General features: G+C 45.3%; 1 protein-coding gene across 1 annotated transcript in view; it reads right to left on the reverse strand.

Annotated features, from left to right (window-relative positions):
- The window catches only part of NEGR1 (neuronal growth regulator 1), a 342,730-nt gene that overhangs the window by 114,846 nt on the left and 202,339 nt on the right, over nucleotides 1-25,545 (reverse strand). Inside the window, exon 3 of the mRNA XM_068953556.1 lies at nucleotides 3,340-3,465. Coding sequence (XP_068809657.1) covers nucleotides 3,340-3,465 — 126 coding nt within the window. The remainder of the gene's footprint in view (nucleotides 1-3,339; nucleotides 3,466-25,545) is intronic.

Raw genomic sequence — 25,545 nt, forward strand, 5'->3', positions numbered from 1 at the left:
AACACACAAAAATGACTCCAAGTGGATACTAAAGAAGAAGGAACCACCACCATGAACTTCATATTCCTCCTGGTGAAGAACTCCGACGCCGACAACTCGCCGTAACTCTCCCCGCGCCCCTCAAAAACCTAACACCATACTGAAACGACCAACTTAGGATGCAGAGAAGTTTGCGGGGGGGGGGGGAAGGATAACACCAGGAAAAGGGAAAGAATCCAAGTATGTGCATAACAATTTTAACTGCATTCTCCTCCTTTTTTTCTGTAACAATCAGATTTAAACTAATAATGAGTCTTGAATCAGAATGTTATGACTTCAGTTATACTAACAATAAATTCTTGACTTCATTTACATCTATAAACGCACACACGCATATAAGGTGCGCTTCCTCTTTGCCTATAAACAAGATTTTGAGCATAACAGTTTAAATGCATCCCGAAGTCAAGTCAATTAGTAATGCTGTGACTGAGATGATTCCAGTGCTCCTCGAGACAGTAAACGTGTGTTAAGTTCTGTTACTACCAAATTACAGCCACAGTTACTACAGTTTCTTGAGAGGTGTATCGCCAACTGCTTTAATGATGTACTCGTGACTGGGCAACACAGACACAACATGACTGGGCTCCCTGGTACAAAAAAGCCACGGACCTGCTGCAGCGAGTCCAGCCAAGGGCCACGAAGATGAGGAAGGGGCCGGAGCCTCTGACACGCGAGCAGAGGCTGCGAGAGCTGGGACTGCTCAGCCTGGAGAAGAGATGGCTCCGGGGCATCTCAGCAGGGTGGACAAATACCTGATGGGGTCAGGAAAGAGGAGGGAGCCAGAGTCTTCTCCACGGTGCCCAGCGTCAGGACAAGAGGCAAAGGGCACAAATTACAGTAAATTCTGTCTGAACAGAACGATTTTCCCGCGAGGGTGGTTGAATACTGGAACAGGTTGCCCAGAGAGGTTGTGGCGTCTCCAGCCTTGGAGATGCTCAAACTTGCCTGAACACAGTCCAGGGCAGCTGCTCTGGGCGACCCTGCCTGAGCAGGGGCTGGACCAGGCCATCTCCAGAGGTCCCTGCCAACCGCTACGATTCTGTGATTTGATTTTGTGCTTTTTTTTTTTTTTTTTTTTTTTTTTAAAGTATCAGATTTGTTAAGATCATGCTTGTGTTTCAGCTAAGCTATTGCTTCCTGATGAAAGAGTAGGAGATATGGCAAAAACAACCCAACAAGCAGCCCTATCCCAAAGTAAACCCTAGAAGGATAATGACTAGCGGGTATAGAAGATGTGCAGGATTACATTAAGATGTGCCAGTTCTTTGGTCAGGATGCTCAAACAGAGAAGATGAAATGGTGATTATATGGTAAATGTGTTTTGCTCTCTCCTACAGGTGTTATCCATATAAGCTTCAAAGAATGAATCAGGAAGCAGAATGAGCCAGGTCTCAGAAAGCTGAAGTAGTGGGGGGAAGCAAAGAGCAGGCTGTATTTGCCTGGCTGTTAAGTCTTTGGTAGTGAGAGCTGCTGAGTACAAAAATATACCTTTCAGCCTTCAGTTGGCTGTGCTAAATCCAGTCAGCTCTGTAAGAGCACAGCACAGTCGCGCCCAGAGCATTTTGATTTACTCTGCATGTAGCATGGTATCTTTGATCAGTCTTTTCTTCAGATTTCTTTTTAAATATTTGTTGTGCTAAGTCTAATAAGACCGCAGATGAATGGATCACATTTTTCCTCTTGCCATTCTCAGTCCTTTGGTCAAGACACAAAATCAGTGGGTTTACTGCAAGCCCTTGTGATTACATGTGTTTGTTTTGCCTGAACTCTAAGATGAGGATGATCTACTTCCTCCTCCTACCCTTCGTCCACCTTGAGTGCGCTAATTCTCCTTTTCTGTTTTTTCCCTTTTCAGGAAAATTGCTCCCTTCTGTACACAATCTAATTTTTTAAGCTGTAACTCTAAAGTGTCAGCACAGTTTCCAAAAAAATTTGTTTGACATTTAGTTAAAAACCCTATTTTTTGCTACAATGGATTTTTTCCCCTAGTCCATTGATGGACAGTTCAAGCTGAATTCATTGTCGTTATTTTAAAGGTCAAAAGTTATTTTTTTTTCAAATCTTGCTTTGTAAAGCAAACTGTTACTCAGTATTATGACACACTGTGGTAAGCTGTGACAGTCCATGAAAATATTCTTCCCTGCAATTACATGCATTTCAGAAAAGTTGTGTGAGCAAACAAAAAGACCTTCAATTCAAAATGAATTATAATCACAGAAGCCATATAAAAGAACTAGTGCTATATTAGTGTTGCATATGACAGGCAGGCAGCAGGGAGGTAGCCTCTTAAAAATATGAGCCATCAGAATTTCCAAAACTGGTAACTTTGAGGTACAGAGCCAAGGCTTCTTCCGTTCTTAGTGAAGGAGAGAAAGGAAAAAGGGCAGGTGAGGGGGAGAGCTGATTAAATACCTCTGTAGATCTCTTCCAAACAGCATTTCAATGATGAGACTAAATATTTATACAGCTTCAGGCACTGAATATATGGTGCAGCTCTCCACTTAAGATAGCTTGCAATGAGTTGCCTTGTATCTGCGAGGTGTCTCTGAACCAGTGCAGACAGTCAACCAATGCAGACATGCTTGTAATGTTAGCTACAAGGAAAGACTTCCTTTAATATATGATGAGGAATTCTGTATTTGTGTGAATACATAAAAAATAAAAAAGAAAATATGCAATTAAATAGAAACTATACTTTTAGATGCCATTTTTCTTGCAATTTTTCATATAGAATTTAATTTCTTCAATAAAACCATCTAAATAAACTATGCTGTATCATAGGATAACTGTAAGGCTCAGCGGTAGTGAAACTAAATTAAATTTATTGCATGACATGTTAATGTTTTTAACTTTTCTTCCTGGCTCTCGCGAGCCGTTTGTGTTCTTGTTGGTTTCCTTGTTGCTGTTTCAATAGGAATGGTTTGATAAACGTCTACAGTCTGCCAGACGAGCTTCTGCTCCGAACTCGCATCCTATCGCATCCGATTACTACCTCCTTCCCGTGTCCTTGGGAAGTCACTTAGGCCCAAATTAAAAATATACTCATATTTAGGGTCTCTATTTCTCCATGTCTCTATTTCTACATTCTAATCTTACATTCCCGTTCTAAGCAATAGCACAGTTTTCACTGACCTCAGCTGAAATCTGAGGAAGCTTCTCTCTTCTAAACAACTTGTTGAGCACATACATTTTTAAGGCATACAAAAGTAATGCTGTCACACTCTCAAAAACAGAAAAAGCAAAGCCTGCTACCAGTGAAACTTAGCACAAACCTCTCAGTGAGGGAATATTTGCGCTTACCAGATGGAGAGATATGTCTCCACGAAATGGAAGGCTCTGGCTTCCCTGTGGCCAAGCACACGAGAGTAACGTTGCTTCCTTCGTTCACAACGAGGTCATTTGAAATACGAAATATCTTCGGAGAAACTGAAATGAAACAATGAGAAACTTGTAATGGAAAGCTGTTGAAGCCGTTCAACTCCACCAAACCACAGCTATCTGAGGTGAGTTTTGACACACATACTGTCATTATAAAAAAAAAAAAAAAGTAGTTGTTTAAATGAAACTATGCAAAGGAGCAAAAAAGGGACATTCTCCTCGTGTAGACGTGACCACAGCTATTTCCACTACGACTGCAGGAACAGCCCACGGATTCTAAAGGAGAAAGACAGCAGCAATCTCCTCCATTTTATGGTATTGCTTTTTAGTGCCCAGCAAACTGCTAATGATGCTTTTGCTTAAGAGAAGCTTGAGCTTGCTCATAATAGTTTGAAATGAAGATTAAATTTAAATTTTCCTGTACTTTGGATGGATGGATGCCCATTCCATCTACTCCGTATGTACTTAGAGAGTCATAGCTGTTCACGCTGAAGACTAAAATACATTCATCTCTATCACTTTGTATTTCTTGTCAAGACAGCCAAGTGAAAAATAGCTGGACTTTTCTTTCTTTTGTGTCATCAGCAAAATTCTTCACTAAATTCCATTTCTCATTATATTTAGAAAATAATAAGACTTCGGCTGGGTAACAGACACCATCAAGGCATAAGACAACACAGTCCCAAGTGGATGGAAAAGAGCAGAAAATAGTAAAGCCTTCCCTTAAGGGTAGGGCACCTATGTTATGTACTATTACATAAGGAGGCAAGAACCCAACGCTTCCAGGAATAAAGGCAGGAATTTTGGATTTCAGAATGAATCTTCAAGTTTCAGTGTTTCATTACATATTTGATTATTATGTTCGATATACAAATTAAATAAAAGCAGTAACAGGAGCATACCCTCTTGGTATTTTTCAAAAGCACTTTTCTTTTGTCTCTACATTATAAGTAGCAAGTGTGTAAAAGGTACAGATGCTACGTGGGGGTGTTACAGAATCTTTTGTAACAACCACTTGAAAATAAAATCATTCTGCAAAGTAAAAGCATACCAGTGGGGGAAAAAAACCAAAACCACCCTGTTTCTGATCTTCCAGCTTCCTGGAACTTTATGCCCCTGAACGCCACAGTGGTGCCTCGCTGCTCTGCTCCAGTTTGTCACTGCATAGCCTAAAACCCATCATCTGAACCCACAGAGCTTTGCAGCAATCTGAGTGACCAATCCATCTCCTGGAATATTTTATTAATATCTCTTCAATGTACATTAAAAAGTACAGAGCTTTTTTCAGTGCTTTTTCAGGAATTACAAACCCCAGTGACAAGGAATGCAAGTTGTCTTTGACAGATTTAAACTCTAGGTTTCATCAAGAGTGAAGGGGCAAAAAAATGGGAAAACGGGCTGTCGTACATCTGTATATTGTAACGTCAGGTCAGCAACTGCAGCAGCTGGAGCTAAGAAGGTGGTTGTATGACTAGGTAAATACTGTACACGCCTCTGCCACAGTCGTTCGCTTGTACGTTGTCTGAACGGCGCTGCAGCTGTCCTTTACAGGGAACGGGTTTTCTGCGCGCACTGAATGCTGCACCAGGCAGACACTCTACAGAAAGCTTTTTCTGCAGAGTTTACACTGCTGCAATGTGATTATAATCCAACAGGAGAGCAATCTGACTGGAGAAGCCAAACCCTGCCTGGGAGGAAGCCACGAGGAGTCTGTGGACCCCCTTCATCACAGGGAGAGCAAAGCAAAGCTGGAAAGAAACAAAAGACGTGGCCCACCCCACCATATCACTGGTGCCGGCACCGCAGGAGAAACGGCTCATCCCCGTTATGGACCAGGCCACGACCGAGCCTGATCTTCCCCTCCCCTGCATAACGCGGAGGCAAGGAGGTCGTCCAGGGACTGCTGGCAGTGGTGACCTCAACATTGAGCTCTCATCTGAAAAGCCGCCACAGGACTACAAACATAGTTAACTATATAGCATGTCTGCAGGCTGATGTGGGGTATATTTATTTCCCGAGTCTCCAGTTGTATACTGGATACAATTAATTATCAACAAATTAAATAATATCATTACTTCTAGGGTTTTAGTCAACAGCATTGTTCTAAATTTAAAGACATGTATCAGGTGATTCTGGTCAAATATATCAATGAAATTTGTAGAGAACTAGAAAGGATAGAAATAGCCATGCCCAGCTTATTTGCCAAAAGAGCTGGTACAAGATGCAAAAGCAAACAAATCAATTTTGAAGTCTTCTGCAAAATTCCAGGATAGCAAGCGGGTAGACAATTTACTGAATCGGGGCACAGATGCAGCGTACAGAATCACTCACATCTTTGAAAAACTATACTTCACTTGCTATCGCACTACCTGCAAAACTCCAGAATAAGCATGCAGTCCTGGTTCAACAATATACACTACACCGGAGTTATCTCAAAAGAAGATTTTATCTGTGATCATTTAAAACTTAAGAGCAATCCATTGTCAGATGACAACATATTCTCACTCTCTAGCTATGTACCCTTAGTTTTACTGCTTATCATTGATGTGAAAAATATTTGGTAAATATTTTTTTGCTAAATGCGGACGCTTGTATGACTTATGCAAAGGAATACATGAACTACGTCATCTCTGCCGATGGCAACCTTTTTTGCCATACATCCCAAGTGCAAAGAATCCACAAAGTGCTTTTCCAGAGCCTTCCCCATGAATATCCAATTTCCATTGCAGCCTTTTTCTACCACTCACATGTTTTTTGACCTTCTCATGTGGTCATAACCAACCCAAACTGACACCGTGCACGCAGAATAAAATACAAGTAAATAAAGCTCAGAAACGTCAGAGTGCTCTGCATGAATGCAGATGTGGTCAGATGCCTATCCTGAGGCGTTATGGCTGCAGCAACTTCTGAAATAGCTACCTAGAATTAATTTTCATGTTTTGTCTTCTGTTTATTAAAAAGGTTGCACGGCATCCAAATGCGTCTGTTGAATCGTTTCAAATTCTTCCATACAAATTCAGAGATAGCATCACTGCAAATATTATAAAATGTATTATAAAACGGACACTGTAAGAAGCTTAATTTAACATATTATATAAAACATGCTTCTGCAGATACACTGCATTTAAGACCGCAGCATTTCAGTTTGTGATCAGTTCTCTCATCAACCACGGAAAATTGGGTGCTAGGTATTACGCGGACAAACGAGAGCCAAAGCCGCCGTAGGAGCTGTTAGCCCTGGCTGCCAGTTTAAGCAGCAGCTACAGTAGAAATTTGTGCTGGCTTGAGAATTTCAGTCCTGCCTTAGACTTAAAACAGTCTTAAATGAGCAGCTATTTAGATCTTCTCTTTGGGTTCCACCAATTTAAGCAGTAGGAGGAGGCCTGGAGCGGGCCCAGCCGGCGGGAGCTCTCCCGCCCCCCGGACGGGGCACAGTGCCACTGTCCCCAGTGTCTGGCTCCTACCCCCGAGCCAGCGGCTGAACACCCACATTTGTAGTCCCCTCTGCCTGGAGGAGGCGGACTATACCTCACTACCAGCTCGCGGAGCCTGAGCCTTTCCTTCCTGTCCGTCGGGGTGCGTTGCCTCTTTGGGGACCACGCACGGACTGGCTCTGCGCTGGTTGGATCTCTCCCCAGGCCTTTCACCGGTCCAGTGACTGCGAGTACTTCCCTCACGAGAACGAGCTGGGGTCAGACAGACTTCAAAGAAGCTGGAAATTCTCAGTTCTTGCTTGTGGCTATGCGTTCGTGAGCAAAGAAAATTAAAAGTTTGTGTAGCGTATTTTTAATTAGCAGAGAAACATCGTCTTTAGGGAAAACAAAAGCCTAGAGAAGGCTGAACCCTTCCCATTTCCTATAAATTGGAAGTTCAGTATTACTCTCCTTTGAAGTTCAAATAGGTTTCCGCGTTTCCACCGAAATAGAAATGCGCTTTCCAATTTGCCAGAATCTAACTCTCAAAGGCAACAGCCCACGGTTTCCCGAGCACGCTCAATGACCTGAAAAAGCACGCATTCATTACCGAGCATTTTCAAGATTTCAAAAATACAGGAGGATTATTTCCACGTAAAAGGATACTTTGTCAGATTTCTATGTAGATCCCTGCAATGAGTCCATCACGCAAATTCATTCTGCAGAAGCCTCCACTACGCTCAAGGGAACCCGGACAGCTGTGACCTACGTACCTGCTGCACGGCAGCTGGGATATCATCACCCTTCCTCAGCCTGCCCTGTGCCCGGAAACCAGCTTGTCGGTACAGCTCCCTCCTGTCCCCCTCCCCAGCCCAAGGGAAATATCACTAACGTCACAATACGGCAGCGAACAAAGAATTGAGAGGAATTCTTAATTCTGTGTACACAGTATGAAAATAAACCAGGCTTCCTAAAGACTGCTGGTGAGGATCATACTATCTACGATGTGCAAATCCATTTGACAGCAGAACATCACGAGTAATGCGGCTAAACGTAGTGGCTTTACTCAGCTCATAATATTTTACGAAAACCTTTCTAAATCTGAGCCATGCATGCCTTTACCATTCAAGAAAAAAACATATTTATAGGAAGTTAAGTGAAGGAATCAAAAAAACTCAAGAGTTCTCACAAGTAAATACATAGTTAACCGACATAACACCTCTTTGGCGCTGTGGGAATAGCTTCCAGGTTAAATAACCATTAGAGTAGTATTTTCAACAGCAATAAAGCTTCTTGCTTGAGGTTCTGCACTGCTGAAAGTGGACGAAGAGAGGGTTGCTAGCGCTTATTGGCCAACAGCTTGTCGGCGCCCCTCGAGGAGCCGCGGGGCTGTCAGCCGGCCCCGGGGCGGCAGGCGCCAGCTGAGGTGGTTTGGAGGAGGTCTCCTGCTAGCCAGGCTGTGGCCAGGGCAGACTCGGACCACTCTTGCCTCCGCCCACCGCAAGAAAACGGCGGGATGCAACACCTGACCAATGAATCCATTCACTGTTAGGCACACGGGTTTAAACAGATTGACCGATAAAAACAGACTGGAAATACGTTAACACTAATTTCAGTGGGAACGAAAGGCTCTCAGCACGCTCTAATCCTCAAGCACGTCTCCGGCACAAACCGCCCCAGAGCCAGGACTGCGGCGGCACAGGGGAACGAACGCCAGCGGAGAAGTTGGATTATGTATACGAACGTAAGCCAGCTCCCCAAACAGAAAACGCAGCGACAACCCTGCCATCGCCAGGCACCTAGCACGGGAAGAGGCGCGTTTCGCTCAGCTCCCACGGATTAACCACCGGACAGGGGTGCACGCCGCCCGCTCCGCTGCCCCTCCGGCCGCGTTGGCCCTCACCGCGCGGCCCGCTCCCCCGGAGCTCCCTTCGCTCCTCCGCCCCGGCCTCCCGCCGCTCCTTTCCAGGCGCCCCCGTCTAACGGCAACGGGCAGCGTTTTCCTTCGCGCTCAGCCTCCCGCCGGCCGCTCCTCTCCTCCCCGCTCCACGGCGGGAGAGCCGTTACCTTCGCCCTTTCTTTGCTCTCCCCCCCCCCAAAATTTCCTCTCCAGGTCACCGAGCAGGCAACGATCGCCAGAGGAGGAAACTTGCATTCCCCCCGCATCCCTGCTGAAAAAAATGGTGCAGTAACTTTTCTGTTGGCCTCTTTGACAATTCTGGATAAAACGTTAATAGGAGAAGGAATAAGAAAAACGAGCTGAATTTGTATTTCACTCATCATTAGAGGAGATCTTCACATGTAAATATCTGACATGAAGTAAAAATATTGAAAAATCCCAACTAGGTTTGAAACCTCAGCTGGGTATAAAATGGAAAGGTATAACAATAAAGTAGAAATAAAGCTCATCTCAGAATGAACAAGCAGTGTTCTGCCTTGACTTTACTGTGAGAGGTTTTGCCCATTTTGTTCAAAAAACCCAAATCTATAGGATTTTGTCAGATATTTTAAGTTTGATGAAACCATATTTTCTATTGGCAAACATTTTGGAAATCCTTTCCCAAAGATGTGAGATGCGGTTAAGCAGCATCAAGTTGCATACGAACGAAATTCAACAGTGTGAACAGGTCCGCGGGAGACGCGGCCAGGGGGCCGCGGGGATCCGGCAGCCGAGCGCTGGTGCTCGCAGGCCAGGGGGGTTCTCCCAGGGGCTTGACGAAAGCCCCGGTTTCAGAAAGCTGTCTCATCTTATCGTGGAAATTCCAGGTGATGCTTACACTACCGCATCTGGTAAGCGCTTCCAGCGATTAAACACCCCCTCGCTGCTGGGAAACAGCATCTTATTTCAAAATTGCATTTCACTAAATTCAACTTTCAGAAATCAGATCTTATTATGTTTTTGTCTGCAAGACTGAGCATTCCTCTTACCATCAAGGACCTTTTCTATGACTAAGGAGCTGTACAACATGATAAATCACCTCTTCATCTTTCTCTTTAGATGATTTGAACATCACAAGCTTAATTTTTGTAGGACTTCCTAGATAATATTTGCTTCTCTCTTTTGAGGATTATCTGAATCATCCCGAATGTGAACACTGGAACAAGGCATAATAGCCTAGCAAGAGCCTAGCCTCACCAACGCTGTGTACAGAGGCAAAGCCACGACTTTATCTCAGCTGTATTTCCTCTTTTCCTGGGCTGTTATCATCATCCGTACTATTATCCATGTTATCCTTTCAGCTACCACAGTGGTCGCTGGGTGGAGGGCAGGAGGGAACAGCACTGAAAGGGGACAGGAATGGCTTGCTACACTGACCCACTTTGTTGTTAAAAATATCACCTGTTTATAATACTAGAATAACATAACTATCTGGAGGTCCCTGCTGGTCCCCATCACACACCCCTGTCTCGTGAGCAGTATTACAAGAACCTTTTCTTAATTTCTCTAAAGTGTTTATTATTAAATTATATACTATATATTCTATATTGTGTATATATACATAAATGCACACTATATATTAGCTCTATACACATGTATTTTATATATTGTAATATTACATATTATGCAAATAAAAACTGTCTTGCACCTCAAAGGAGCAGAAGAGCAGCATTTCCTGGGAATCCGGGGAGACGGACGCCCACCGGACGCATGCTTGCTGCGGAAGGGACCTGCTTGCCTCATTTAATTACACGCTTTCTTATATTCGATGGCAGCTCTGCTAAGACCAGTAAACCCTAAACATCACCAGTGGCCGGCAGGGTTTAGCGGCTACAGCTTGCTGCAGCTCGTGGCGCTCCACAGCCAGGGTGGAGAGCCGAGCTTGCTCCCAGACGTTACCTCCCAAGGGAACGCTGACGGGACACCTCCGGCGCGCGGTGAGGGCTCCGCTGGGACGCTGAACGCCATCCGGCTCTCGCCGAGGGAGCCGCACCTCCGTAGCGGCTGGGGCCGGCAGAGCAGAAGGCCGTGGCGCTGAGCGAGGAGGGCAGCGCGGCCGGGGGGCGCTGCCACAGGAACGCTCCGGGAACGCCGCGCTGCCGTGGGCCCTGCCCGGCAGGGATCGGTGGAGCAAGGGGCCACCGCAGGCCCCAGCAGCTCACGTAGGGCCGGGTCATGCCATGGGGGGACAGCCCTTCCCAGCTGTGCAGGAACAAGGCACAGCTGGGAGCGGGGCACCGTGTTAACACCCCTGCCGCACAGCTGAGCTGCATGAAATGCTCAGCTCTCCCACATCAAATCTCCCCACGGGCAGCTGGCAGAGAAGGGTTTCTTCACCTGGCTCTCCAACGCAATGAAGACAGCTCCGTGGTCTGACAAGATCTGCTACCCCAAAACCTGCCTGACTGACGTGAATAAGAACTTAGTCTCTGGCTGGCAGCATATTCCAGCTTGTACTTGTTCCCGGAGTCCAGAAGCACGTGCGCAATTATTTCGTGGGGGACCGACACCCCAGCTGTAGTCGGCTGTCTCCTTCCCAAGCGCTGGATTACGTTGCCAGTTAAGCTCAGGCAGGCGCGAGCGGCGCAGCGCAGTAAAGCTTACCGGCGTAGCGGGACGTTGCTGTGGAGCCGAGCTGCTTTCCGAGCATGGGGAAGGGAGGCCTTACCTCCACCCTAACTTAGACTCACCCAGTGGAACACCTGGGGCCCCAGGCGAAGCGCCCCCTCCGCGTTCCTCAGGGGAAGCGCCAGGGCTGCGCGGCCCCGTCGCTGCCCTTCCCCAGGGTGCCCAACTGCTTTAAGTCGAGCTCTTCACCCCGACGCTGGGCTGCAGACCCCAGCTCTCCCCAGGTCTTTTCCTCAGCGCGCTTTCACAGCAGCAAAGCAGCAGGCACGGCGCGGCCGGGGGAGAAGACGCCCGCTGCAGCAGCCCGGCCGACCCCGTCTTCGGGGCGGCGACGAGCTGGTCAGGCAGGCCGCGGAGCGGTCGGCCGGGCTGGGCAGCGCCGGCAGCGGGCCGAGGGCAACGTGCCGTCAGCCGGGAGCACCTGCTGCCACGCTGGACTCCCCCCTCCACTATCTCAAAAGACGCACGCCACCTACACGTCATTTTTAACGCACGGTATTTTATAATAGCGTTTACACTGCAGGTGAGACTACTGCTGAAACAAGTACAGTCTGTTTGATTTTTATTAAGAGGAGAGAACTTCTCCGGTGCAGTGATGTTTGCTCCCCAGCGTCCCGCCCCGCCGCTACTTCACCCGTTTTAGCCAGGCGCAGTGCACCCGCTGGAAGGCCACGGCATTGCGTTACAACGTCACGAAGGTTCGCGGTGTAACACTGTCTACGATAGTACCTTTCTGTCTGATTTTATTATTTGTGTTTATATCTCAGTGAGCTCCTTTTCCCCTAGCCCTGTCTGATGATCTACTACAAAGCCACAACTGAGCCTTAAATATATGGAAAAAAAAGAAGAAATCCCAAGCGGGAAGCTCTGGGACTAGAGCATGTTAGCTGAGCCCTATTCCTATACCCAGTGGTTTTCTGTAGGCAGCGTTACACAAAACGTAGAATTTTCCCTGCCTCAGGGGACACATCTAATTGGACAAATACTCTTCCAATTTTGCTAAAGCCTGGAAGGCCTGATCGGAAAGGAATGCGGGTGCTTTTGTTTCTTTTTGAGAACAATCATCAGGAATTTTGCGGCATTTTTAAGGAAAGATTTGGAGTGTGACATGGTAGAAGATGGAGAATTTTCCAGACTCAGGGAGTGCAGAGATGAAAGCAGGAATCTGCAAGAAGAGCAACTGGAAGTGTAAAAAAGAGATGAGGAAAGATATAGCGTAAAGTTGTATGATGGATAGGAGAGTACGTGCATTACTGTGGAAGAAAATATTACATTTAACAAAGGAGGCAGGCAGAGAAGGTATTTCAATAGGAAATGACATGACACAAGCAGCACGGAAAGAAGATTTAGCAGCAACATTTTAGATGGAACTGAGTTGAGAGAGGTGAGAAATGAGGTGGTGAAAAAGGAGGAGGATAAAGTGAGAAGTGACAGGGACGTACATAGGGATTTTGGTAAAAGGGGCGAGCAGGATGCATTCTAACATTATAATAACGAAAGAGCAGGATGTGGTGACACAGCCCTGTGAGAAGGAATAAAGAATAAACAAATATGACAACGAGTTTCGAGCCTGGATGATGGGAAAGCCAGTGAAATTACCCAGCGAAATGGAGAAGGGAGAAAGCAAAATCAGACAAGAGGTACGCAAGATCAGTTTTCATTATATTGAACTTGAGATAGTTGGGGGAACATCTACCATAGGAGAATGAAGACTTTGCACAGGAGAAGACATATTTGACAGCTGAAAACAATTGTAGCAGTGGACAAGAAAGTCTTGTTTAAAGCAGGAGAAATGAAAGCACGTGATGCCAGCAGGGAACGGAAGAAAAGAGGGACAGAAACCAAGATGGTCCTTGAATGACTAAGATAAAAGTTAATACAAAAGCAGAGAGCACACATTAAGGGAAGTTCACGTGAGAGCAAGGAAAAGCTGCAACTCTGACAAACGCAGAACGCTTTGAATGTGATCAGAAACTCAGCACTAATCATGTTGATAAGATCGTCTCTAGAGTTCAGTGGAAGAAGCGGATTCAGGCAGTTCATTATGAAGTCTGAAGAGAAGCATGTCAAGGGTGTAGCAAAAGGACATGGATTTGAAAAGTGGTTCTGATATGGGTTCAGCTGGCATCCCTTGGGAAGGCAGCGCTGACAGTGAAGCCAGACAAACATGTATTAGTGAGAAGCAAAGTTACATTCCTTGGATTTTGTCTAGGCAATGCATTTGTAAAACCTCTCACCGCATGAAGCACTGTGCCCTGGAAAGCGAGCAGAGGTTGGCAGCCGGGAAGGACCACCTGCGCCCCTCCAGACTGCCCCTGAGCAGAGCTGGAGCAGCAGCCCCGCAGCGGACATCTCCTGGGAGACAGCAACAACCGTGGAGTTGCAGAGGGGGCCGGGGGGCAGCCAGGAAAAAGGTGCAAGGGGGGACGCGTCCGACACCTGGTACACGGCAGCAAGTCGCCGCAGGGCCCTGACGACATCGCTGTGCGCAGACTGCGGTGACACAAATGCAGCTGTAAAATCAGGCACGTACCTGTGGACCCGACATATTATCAGAGAGACTAAGAAGAACGAGCGACCTTAGATTCAACCAAGGACACCAGCAGATTCTTATGATGAGCATATCACGAGAGAAAGGTCTTGCACACACTACAGAAGACCTACGTGTTCTGCAGATGCTACCTGGATTATCCGAAGGAGCCCCCCGCACAGACGAAACTCTGATCTTTGATTAAGAAAAAACACTTTGTTTTAGTGTGATATCTATAAAATAGAATTACAGAAAGATGAAAAGAAAGAAAAAAAAAGAAACGAAAGTGAACGATGATTTTTAAGCTGATATCGCACCACATACTTAATTGGAATGACCCAGAATTTCTACTGTAGTAATGAAGCAATAATTAACAACAGTTTAAAAGGAGAATTGTTTTCTATTATTTATATTACCCTAGTTTACATAAAGGAGAACATTTTCCTATTCCACGGAATCTGGTATTACTATTTTTGGTGGAAAAACAATCTGTATTTTTTAAAGTATTGCCTACTTGTGATACTGAAGAAATAGCTGGTGGTTTGAAGCTACCAGTATAAACATGCAAAGCAGGCTCAGAAATACCTGGAAGGTACTTGTAAAGTGTTCCGGTAATTGCAGGCAGGGAAGAAAGTAATTTTTAAATTAATCTTTACATGAAAAATATACTTGGAGCAAATTTTATTTTTTTTCAAATAGCGAAGCTAAAATTTCAATGTCAGTTTTCATCACCTAGATGTCAGAATTAGAATCTCATGTTTGATTATTTTCTATTTATTATTTTCATGTTGAAAGACAATTCTTATGTGATTTCCTCTTAAGTACATGCCTTGCTTATTTTCTAATTGATTGAGGTTTTCTTTCATCTAGGGTTTATAACAGGGAGATTAAATAAAATTTAGTAGAAAATGCTGCAATGTCTTACAACAATACAACTGAACTAACTGCACAATTCATACATTTGCAAAATAGGATTAAACAATAAATCAATACAAGCCATATATTAACTAAGATAGCACACACTTATTGTTGTAATAAAAAGCTGTGAACAACTGTTTACAATGAAAGTTGTAAATGAGTGCAGTGTAGGACATGTAATTCTTTAAAATTACATAAACTATGCAATATGATAGGATGCTCATGAAAAATGGTAGGTGCTAATTATTCTCCTATCTACTGAGTCTTAGAGATCATCCATTCAGATCACTAAAATTTGCGAAATTCAGTAATTATGACTAGGATATATATGCATAATGACACGTTTTAAGTCCTTTGGTAAGACTTAAAAACATGCTTATTTTGCAAACACGCTCCAGCTGATCTGCTAGAGCAGATTTAGCATTAACTAGCTGACAGGGCGAGCTCCTCGCCCAGCTTAAATCAATTGCACAGCTCGCGTTCACTTCAGCAGCTCCAGTCTCTCACCCACCCCGCACAGCAACCGTAAAGGTCAGGCAGAAGTTGAAAGGGAGTAACGAATAAACGTGCGCGCGGTACCGGCACAGAAGAAACGCATAAGGCACAAGATGTTAAGCAAGGATGAAAGATGAACTGAACTCACAACTGAAGTGTTTACAGGGGTTCAGGATGAGAAGGGCTTTATAACCACCCGAGCTCTTTGTCCCGAGACACTTTCCAACGAATACTTTCCCGCTTAGGACAACATGTGGAACCTGCCCGTAGAACGAACATGGGGAAAGCAACCAGGACTAGACTGCTGCTTTCTCCAGTCTTACCAAGCTGCAGTACAGTAGTATTACAATTTGAAAGGGTGAACTTTGAAGAATTCAATTTTGTGCTAAGTGACTATGGTTTAAGCCGGAGCTTACATTTGGGTGCTATACGGTTTTCACGAAGCCTCAGTCGAGAGAGAGCGATGCTTGTGCGCCGAGCCCCTCCGGGGCAGCGGGGACCAGGTCTCCTCGGGACCTGCTCGGACGGGACTGTGCTCCCGACGGCGGGCCTCACCCCTGCGCGGAGGGCAGCGCCAGTACGCCGAAATCGCGAGAGCGCGACGCACGGACCTTGGCAGAAGGGTACGGCAGGCTCGGTCCGGGCACGGGGCCTGCGCGCCCCGCGGCAGAGCGCTGCCGCCCACGGCACGGCCCGAGCCTGCAGCGTCCTTGCTCAACGAAAACCAAACTGCTACTAGGTCACAGCGCTGATGCGCTACAACCCCGGCTTTCCAGTTGAATATTTGGAGTGATTGGGAAGCAATTTCCCGTTTGTAAATTCTGGAAAAAAACCACGGCGGTACAACGCTACGTGACTGCTCTGCCGGCTTCTCTTTCTGCCAGCGGTTTGCCCCCGAGCGGCGCAGGGCCGTGCATCTCCGCTCCCCGCAGGGGGACTCGGCAGAACCGGCGCGCAGCAGAACGCGCGGAGGCACAAACCGAAGCGAAGCGAGAACTGGGGCCTGCTCAGCCGAAGCAGGAAGGATTTCAAAGACGTCTGACCAGGCTGGAAACAGAAGCTGTCCACTGAAGGTACGGACTTCGAAAGCTCTGAAGATGCCTTCAGGTTTCCGTCGGCTGCAGGCGGACGTGCCCGGGCCGGGGCGCCCTCCCTGCGCTGTGCAGCGGCGGGGGCCACGGGGCCGGCACCGTGCTCAGCGGCACCCCAGGGCTCGCCCGCGGGCCGGAGCCGCACCGCCGCCAGCGGCCCGCACGCCGGCTTGGGGGCCCCGCAGTCGGAGAAAGATCCCCGGGGTCTGTGAGCCGGGGATCAGGTTAACCAGATATCCGTACGGTAGGGGATTTCCCTTGATATGAAGCCAATTCCCGTTTTGCGCAGGAAAAAAAAGTCATTGGACCAATCTCTGCTTGTGTTTTCTCTACCAGAAGATGTCCTTCTCTGCACGCTCACCCCTCAGCGCGCGCGGAGGGAGAAAGCCTGCTGCGCCTGCCAAACCCCTCCGCCTGGGCTGCGCGGCCAGCCGCATGGTCTGAGATGCACGTTAACACGTGGCTCCGAATTTGTTTGTGGCCCATGCAAATTTTACATCTTCATTTTACGTTGGAGTCTGATTTCGAATACGTAGTACTGAGGTACAAAAGGGGCGACTTCACTCGGAGGCTCGGCACCGTCGCGAGCAATCCCAGGAACGTGTCCAAAGCGCCTTTACCAAAAGCTGAACAGTAATCAGAGGTAAAATGGACTTTCTAGCACCTCATACACAAACCCTAGTTGCTTCTAAAGAACCATATTGCTCAGATGAAGAAATATCTTAGAGGCATATTATGTCGAATTAATATTTTATGAACACCAGGTCCAAGCTACAGCACTTCTGTCCATTAACGTTTCTGCTTGTCCTTTTAAAACCATACAGTCTATGCTCAAGAGCAATATATCCACTTGTACGGAAATTCACTAAGAATGGCAATGAAACGCTCGTACAGCTGGTTCCCCACGTCCTTACTGGTGGTTTCACAGTCCACTCAAAAAATGCAAGGTAAAGAAATGTTCTTATGTAAAATTCCACTAATGGTAATAAAATGCAAATCCGCAGCAAAAGATTTTTCATTGGGTTCTTTGTTTTAACATGTCTTCCAAGAAGGTTTCACCCTTATCAAAAAACACAACTTTTTGTTTTCTAAATTGGTCTTTTGCGGAGGAACGCTGTCCATGCGTTTCCGACGGAGCAGAGCTCAGGCAGCCCTGCAGCACGGGCTGTCCCACCGTGAGCAGGAGCGCGGCGCGGCGGGCAGCCCTGCGCCCGGTGCCCTTGGCGCACACCGTGCGACTCCCTCTGCAAAGGCCCTTGGCTCCCAAATTTAGGGCAGGCGGATTCTGCAGAGCGTTTGCAGGAAGGATGAACGCGATCCTGTCGCGGGCACTGCTGAACCTACTGCTCATACGACATCTATACAGGCTCGCTGTGCGTGTTCAGTAAGGGCAGCATAGCCAAACAGGGCTGCCGGCGAGAATGCCTGCGCCCAGGGAGCGAGCCAAGTTCTGCAAAATTCACGGGGAGGTAGACTGAGAAGAGCAAAATAAGGGGTCAGGATGCTTTCTACTTGGAGAGGTCCTGAAGCACAGCATACGATAGTGTATGTCTGCTTGAAGGTCCGCTAGAACCCAACAATCAACTTAACGCTGTCCGTCTTCTTCCTGGGCTTAGAAGGACGTTGGGACAGAACGAGCTGTGAGGACACCAGTTTATACAGTCACGTCAGCAGGAAGTTTAAGTCGAGGGTCAAGGTTGTATAAGGCATTTTCAGAAAACCAAACCAGGAGCTTAAGAAATTTCCAAAATTAAAGGTACAGCCTACAAAAAATTCAGTTCTTAAGGACTTCTTTATATATAAGCTTGTTACCAACTTAAAAACGTATTTGTAAGGAGCCCGACTCTACAGGGCGTTACCATCTTCTCTTAGAGCCGAACGCAAACACTGAAGTACCGCAGGATTTACTGCAAGAGAGCTGAAGGGACTCAGCTCAGATATCTTTTCATATCTAGTTGTGAGTAACGGGAGGATCGTCCTGCAAGGGCAGGAACTGCCGCTGGCTCTCCCGTGACGTGGCTGTGACTGCAGCGCAAAACAGGCAGAGCAGGGCGGCGAGCAGGAGGCGCGGAGGCCCCCGCGGGAGCGCCCGCCACGCGCTGCCAGCAGCGACACCGCTCAGCTCCCTCTGCTTTTAATGACCCTGGGCTGCTCGGGAGCAAACTAAAGAGTAGCTTCTACACACACCCTCAACTTCTAAATATACTGAAAAAGAGGAGATAGCAGGCCGAGCGGGCAACGGAATTTCTGGGATAAAAATGAAAAGGTCTCAACTGCCACAAAACCTACATTTTAAAATTTCACCAGGAGCAAACATTTCAAAAAGTGTTTACAGGACCAAAAACTGCAGATCATGGGAAAAAATATATCTCTAGTAAATTTCAAGCTTTATCAAATCAAATATTAAATGCACTATAGCATTTGACCATTTTCTGTGAGTCAAAATAAATCACGATAATAAAATCAAAGCCAAACATTTCTATATTATCTAAACAAATGAGAAGAATTAAATTATTATTTTCACTTTTGCTGTTGAAATTTTAAGTGATACTAAACATTGCAGAGAAAGATTTACATTCCAATGACGCTTCATTTGCTGTTTAGAAAGCAGTCTATTACATTGCTCTACTTAATTTTGATTAATTGGGAGGAAAAAAAGCAGCAAATGAGGAAAACAGAGAAGCAGATGATAATTCAACCTCTCAGGTAGTCAGGCAGGCAGTGCAGCAACCACCGTGTTACAGTGTGATTTTAACGTGGAAACCTATTTTTGTGCCGTTTTAAATCTCTGCCTTCCCCTTCCTTCACATGCAAGGATGAATGCATTCCCTAAAAGGTTTAGGCAATTGACCAATAACCAGAAATTTTCAGAATTCTCTTTTATTTCTCTTCTCCAGTTTCTTGGGTGGGGGGGAAGGGAAAGCTTTAGTATCAAATGTTGAGAACAGTTAAATGTTAAGAATAGTTTATCATAATCAGCTTTAATGAGTAATTCGTCAACATTATATGGCATGAGATTGGAACATATCCCAAAAATGATGTTTTATTGGTTGGTTTGGATAGCGCTATGTTTAAATATTTACCAAAGCTGACACCCACTACAGCATTAAATAAATCAGTCACCTTCGTTCAAAAGTGACCTTCGCATGGCATGAGGGACACATGATACGCTTATTTCCCATGGGCTCTTTATATGAGAAAGAAAGAAATTTGTTTCTGTTTCCAAAAGCAATCAAAACAAATGGCGTGAGAATGAAGACCTGAAGGGTTCGACCTTCATGAAGCCCTAATAATGGGTTACTAAAAAACCAAGTATGTAATAACAATGATAATAATAACAATCCTAATTTGATTCCATGCTCATGTCACTGAAGTAGAATTCATTGAAACCAGTTTCTCTATGTTGGTAAGAAAAGGCTCAAAAACTCACTCATAAGTGATAATAATTCTTAGTTCAAATCTCCAGGCTTTGAAGACAAATAAAATTGAGACACTCAGTATTTGTCATTATTAAGAAACCCATTGCTATCCTCATAAAAACTGTCGTAAATGTTAGAATACTGTCCAAATCATTTTTACATTTGAATTGCATCTTGCCTTTGTCCTTAAATCACCCCCTTACTGTCACCTACTATTTCTAATATTACTTACTGCCCTGAGTTGTTATACTATATAATATCATTCGGAGCTGCTGAAACGTTGCCGCGTTTGATGAGTGGGTGAAACAATTATTCATAATGTACAAACCAGCTTGTAAATCACTTGGGACTCCTTTGTGATAATGAGAAACGCTATCTAAATGTAATTTGTTACCATTAGTAGTCAGAAAACAGAGTTGCACTCACAGCCAAAATCTGCAAAAAGACTTCAGGAAAGGATGGAATTATTATCTTCTTAGACTGTCTGCATTTTATTATCCCGATTTTATGATCCTCTCGTATAGCTCTGGCATGTGGGAGCAGATATAGCCCTCTGATCCTGCAAACTTCATGAATCCCACAAACCTCTTAAGCAGCCGCCGGGGCAGTCTGGTGTCTGGCGCGGCCGCCCGACGTGCAGGATCCCAGCTCATCTCCCAGTCCCTCCCTCCGTGATGCACCCGGCGCAGTGCAAAGCTCGCCTATGATTAAAAACAGCGAAAGGCCAGGTATCCCTTCTTCAGCAGAAGGCTGGAGACACGGCCGTCCTCCTCTCGCCCATATGGACCACACACTTCGTAAAGGACAGTAAGTCCGTTTGACGAAATCAAGATATTCCTAGTGCTCATCTTTGTGATAGCTAATTTTTCTCCCATGTATAATGATTTGCACAGATTTTGCAGCATTTTCTGCATTTTTGCTGCTTTTAATTCCCAGTATTTCTAACTTCAGCTATGGATATGTAAAATACTCTTGGTTTTTTTTGAAAATTTCATCAAAGACAAATATCTTAAGAAGTGTTGAGTTGTGACTTAGGCTAACAACCTCTAGCAATACGTTCCACAAACTTAAATGCGTGACTGAGGGCGCCTCATGCCCCTCTCACCTGTCCTGGGGTACGAAAGCTTCACCGCACGAAAGCTTTGCCTCTTGCCCAGCAGTAGCACAGCGGACACCAGTGGAGAGCTCGGAGCAGGCCTCCACCTTGGTTCCTCACTCGCTCCCAAACGGACAGTGGCAGGAACACGGGACGGAGCCGACGGACGCCAGAAACTCTGCCCCTGAGACTACCCCTTCACCCAGCCAAGACCTTCATCTTACCACTTTGGCAGCGAGACAGCTTGACTTCAGCAAAAAGGATGCCACATTTTAATTTTTGGTTATCATCAGTTTAATTTCTGAGCCCAGCCCAGTTTGTAGCTTTAAAAATCAGTTTGGGTTCAACTTCTGTACTGCTGGAAAGACGGGCTACAGAGTCTCATGGCCTGAGTTTTCTGGTGTAGATATTGAAAAAAATACGGTGAATAACTGATTTCTATCTGCAACCAGAATAATTTATTACTTTGCTTTCCTAATATGCATATTGATTTCATTAACTTGTATTATATCGATAAATGATTAACATACATAAGAAATTGATTATTGTTTTTGTGGCTTGAACCTAACAATTAGATTGTATAACAAACACAAAGAATAATTAAAATGTGTTCATGAGGGTTATTGAAACCAGCGATGAACTCCATCTGCCATTAACTGAGAGTTTATGTGACTTTTCAGTTTGCAGTCGTCAGATCACACGGCGTCTAGAACGCCTTCCATTTCACTACTGCTTCCATTTTCCAAAAGCCTTCATAAATTTTAGCCTAAGCACTTGCATGAAGACTTGCTGTAAGAAAACCCTAATTCTTATTCTTTCATTCTCTTACCCCTTCCGTTTTAGTCAGAAAGATGAAGCAACTTATGTCTTAATAACCAAACGCCACCAAAACCACAAACATGAAAAAAGACAGTTAACCAAAGGAATGATCTGATGAAAAGATCTCAGGTTGAAATGCGGTTATTAGGAGTAAGGAATACATTTAAACCGCTTGTGAACTACAAGAGGGGGACTACATTAAGAGCGGCAGGCCACTCAGGCGCCTGTAGAGCTCACGCCCAATAACCACCCCCAAAGCAGCCGTACAGCCAGCCTGGAGACCGCTGCGCCTACCGCCGGGGGGACAGTCAGTACAAAGAGATGTACCGCGTTTCCGAGAGACCTGCTGGCTGATCTCCAGTGCAGGAGATAATCCCTAGCTGCGGGACAGTTTCTACACACTCTATACAGCGTATTTATGTTCGACAACAACAAATAAAAAGCAGAAAAAAGATGAGCCAGGAAGTGCTATGCTCCTTCTTTTAGCGGTATCTGCATATGCTGGGGCAGTTGAGCCGCTTGCTCTCGCCCCAGATCCGACCTAGAGATGCAACCGAGCCTCCCGCGCTGCTTTGAGGGTGTCTTAACGGAGAAGCGTGCACCGTCAAATGTTCGTTATCCCAAACTGAGAACGGCAGCCTTGCAAAGACTTCTCTGGAAGGCTCGACCTTTGCACAGATCGCTATCAGTTAAGCGGTTAGTAGAAGAAAGTCACATTTTTACAACAGAAAATTCCTAAGTTATCGTGAATCAGAGTGCATAAGAGACCCCAAGAACCAAGAAACTCTTTCACTGTTTTAAAATGCCATTAAATTTTGTCAAATTTTCCAATTATTTTTACCTACACAAATCCTCTACCTCTGTGGTAAACATGTACCGCGTTTTGAACCTCAGACCTGTGAACAAAAATTTATGCTCCTCTACATACCTTTAAATGCCACATGCAAAAAAAAAAAAAACCACCAAAAAAAATCGAATTTCTTTCCAAGAAAATTTTATACCACAAGAAGGATTTTTTTTGCAACAAAATGATTCTAATAGTTGAACATAATACACCATAGACTCCATTATAAAAAAGATAATTGTGCTTTTTCTGATTTTAAAATCCTATCATCTGTCATCACTTAAAATTATATACTCCATTCTTATACATGGGTTTTTTTCAGAATGGGCTAGAATTGCCACACAGGAGAGATTATTATATTCCCCTCTGCTCAGCACTGGGGAGGCCACAGCTGGGGTGCTGGGCCCAGTGCAGGCTCCCAGGACAGGAGGGACATGGACCTGCTGCAGCGAGTCCAGCCAAGGGCCACGAAGATGAGGAAGGGGCCGGAGCCTCTGACACGCGAGCAGAGGCTGCGAGAGCTGGGACTGCTCAGCCTGGAGAAGAGATGGCTCCGGGGCATCTCAGCAGGGTGGACAAATACCTGATGGGGTCAGGAAAGAGGAGGGAGCCAGAGTCTTCTCCACGGTGCCCAGCGTCAGGACAAGAGGCAAAGGGCACAAATTACAGTAAATTCTGTCTGAACAGAACGATTTTCCTGCGAGGGTGGTTGAATACTGGAACAGGTTGCCCAGAGAGGTTGTGGTGTCTCCAGCCTTGGAGATATTCAAACCTGACTGGACAAGATCCTGAGCAACCTGCTCTAGGTGACCCTGCTTGAGCAGGAAGTTGGACTACATGATCTCCAGAGGTCCCTGCCAACTTCAGCTCCTCTGTGATTTTTGTATTATCATTTAGCATTGATGACTGCGTATCGAAGTTGGTAATGAGTAAACAGAAACCATTAACTTTGTCAGAATTAGCCGGGTCCAGTTGATACTCTCAGCAAACAGAAGTAGATGAACACCATGAGCAGGAATTTAAATTTGTATGTGTTTTGTTGAGTTTAAAGCACATCTCAAATTGCAGCATTTTAAGGGGCCAGAAAGCAATGGGTTTCAGAGAATAAACTTCCCTTCTCAAATTCCCACCTTGAGACAAATGCAAATAAGATTATTCTTTGCCAAAGAGGTTCCTTGACTGCAAATATAAGTGGAAGTTGCAAATTTGCAGTTTTAATTTATTTTCAATACTCATAAATCATGAGGCTGTGAAATATAGGCGCAAGGCACAAATTCTGAAATATCAGAAAGGAAAGAAACAAACATGATACAGGAAGCGAGATACTCCCTCCAAACATTCTGAAATTAAATCTGAGTAAGAAATGCTTATTAGAACGCAATGAAGCGCTGGAATCGGGGAATAAAAGTTCAGAATTTTTCAAACCGTATTTATATATGGTTAATTGCCCACGCGCCGGGAACATTTTACCACTCCTAAATATAAACTCTTATGGTTTTGGGTTGTATTGGTTTCCCAGTCTCGATCCATTGCGTCCCATCTCCTAATGGCTGCTGAAAAAAGTTAATGAAGAGAAGTGAAAGTGCTCACATTTTCTGGAGCATTTTGGACATGCATTTAATATATAGCACAAAAGCCAGCTCACAGATGACTAACCTTGGCTAAACGCATGACCCGAGACGGTGAGACTGCCTCACGCGACGATGTTGCTCGATGCCTATACTGGGTCAGTTCAACCCCCGGGGCCCTGGGCAGGAATAACGTGGAAAAGAGACGCACCGGTGAGAGCCTCTCCGATCTCGGGCGATGGTGCAGGCTGCAGGGTTTCAGCTCAGGACGAGAGTCAGTAAGACCCACCTCCCTACAAGGACTTACCCCAACTAGGTGTAGGCAGAAGTGGCTGGATTTGTCCCCACACGTTTTATTTTGTTTGATAGGAGGAGACGACGCACCGAACTTCTGCTGAGCTTCGGCGAAGCTACCTCTGCCGCAGCTGGTCTCCTCCACTGTGCCCCACACGCCGGGTCTCCCCCTCTCCCCGCAGGGCTGAGGAGGGCGCAGGGCGGGCAGCGGGGCGCGCGGCGCCGGCCGGGGGAAGGATGAACTCATCCCCACTGGCGAGGCTATCTTCACTGCTTGTGAGTGCACAAAAAGTGCAGCTAGCCCTTTAGATGGCTCTCCACCTAGAACCATTTTGTGTTGAGCTGAAGCCCCCCATTTAAATCAAAAAAGCCCCCCCCCAATATTACACAAAGATAACACACAGATTTTTTCCATAAGTGTCACAAAAGTAAATTATAAAACGAACCTAGTATTTAGTGGTTTTAAAAATACCCCCCAAATATACATGATTTTTAGAGTGTTTTTAATAAAGTATTTTAGATCATTAGCTTACATAACCCAAAGAAGCAGATAACACCCTGTGCTACTGTGGCACAGATCTTTCCTTATGTGGCAATCAGTCACCAACTGGGAAAACTAAGAATATTTTTTCTTTTTTTTTGCATTTACATGATTAGAGCCTTAACAGCGGTTTGATTGAAGAGCATTGCTTAAAGGTCCCCACCTATCGCTTATTAAACATACTTTGTCTTGTGTGCAGAAGAAGCATCGGCACACCGGTTGTGATAAAATAAATTATGGGTAGGCTAGGAAGAAAAATGGATATATCCTGACTCATCATTTATTTCCAATTTATGTCAATGCAAGTGTATGAGGAAAACCTCATAAAAGGTAGTACTTTTCTAAGCTTTTGATTAATCTCTTTCCTCTTACTTCTTTCATATCATTAGCAGTATAGCCATCATTTGTATAAACTAACTTAATATCCTCTGTATTTTCACTAGAAATTTATTATCGTGTATTATCTGTTATCAGTGATCAATTTATTTTGGACCAACCTGAATATCATTCTTAAAATATAGAAAAAATGACCT

Source organism: Struthio camelus, chromosome 8 (assembly GCF_040807025.1).
Source record: "Struthio camelus isolate bStrCam1 chromosome 8, bStrCam1.hap1, whole genome shotgun sequence".
Classification (NCBI taxonomy): domain Eukaryota; kingdom Metazoa; phylum Chordata; class Aves; order Struthioniformes; family Struthionidae; genus Struthio; species Struthio camelus.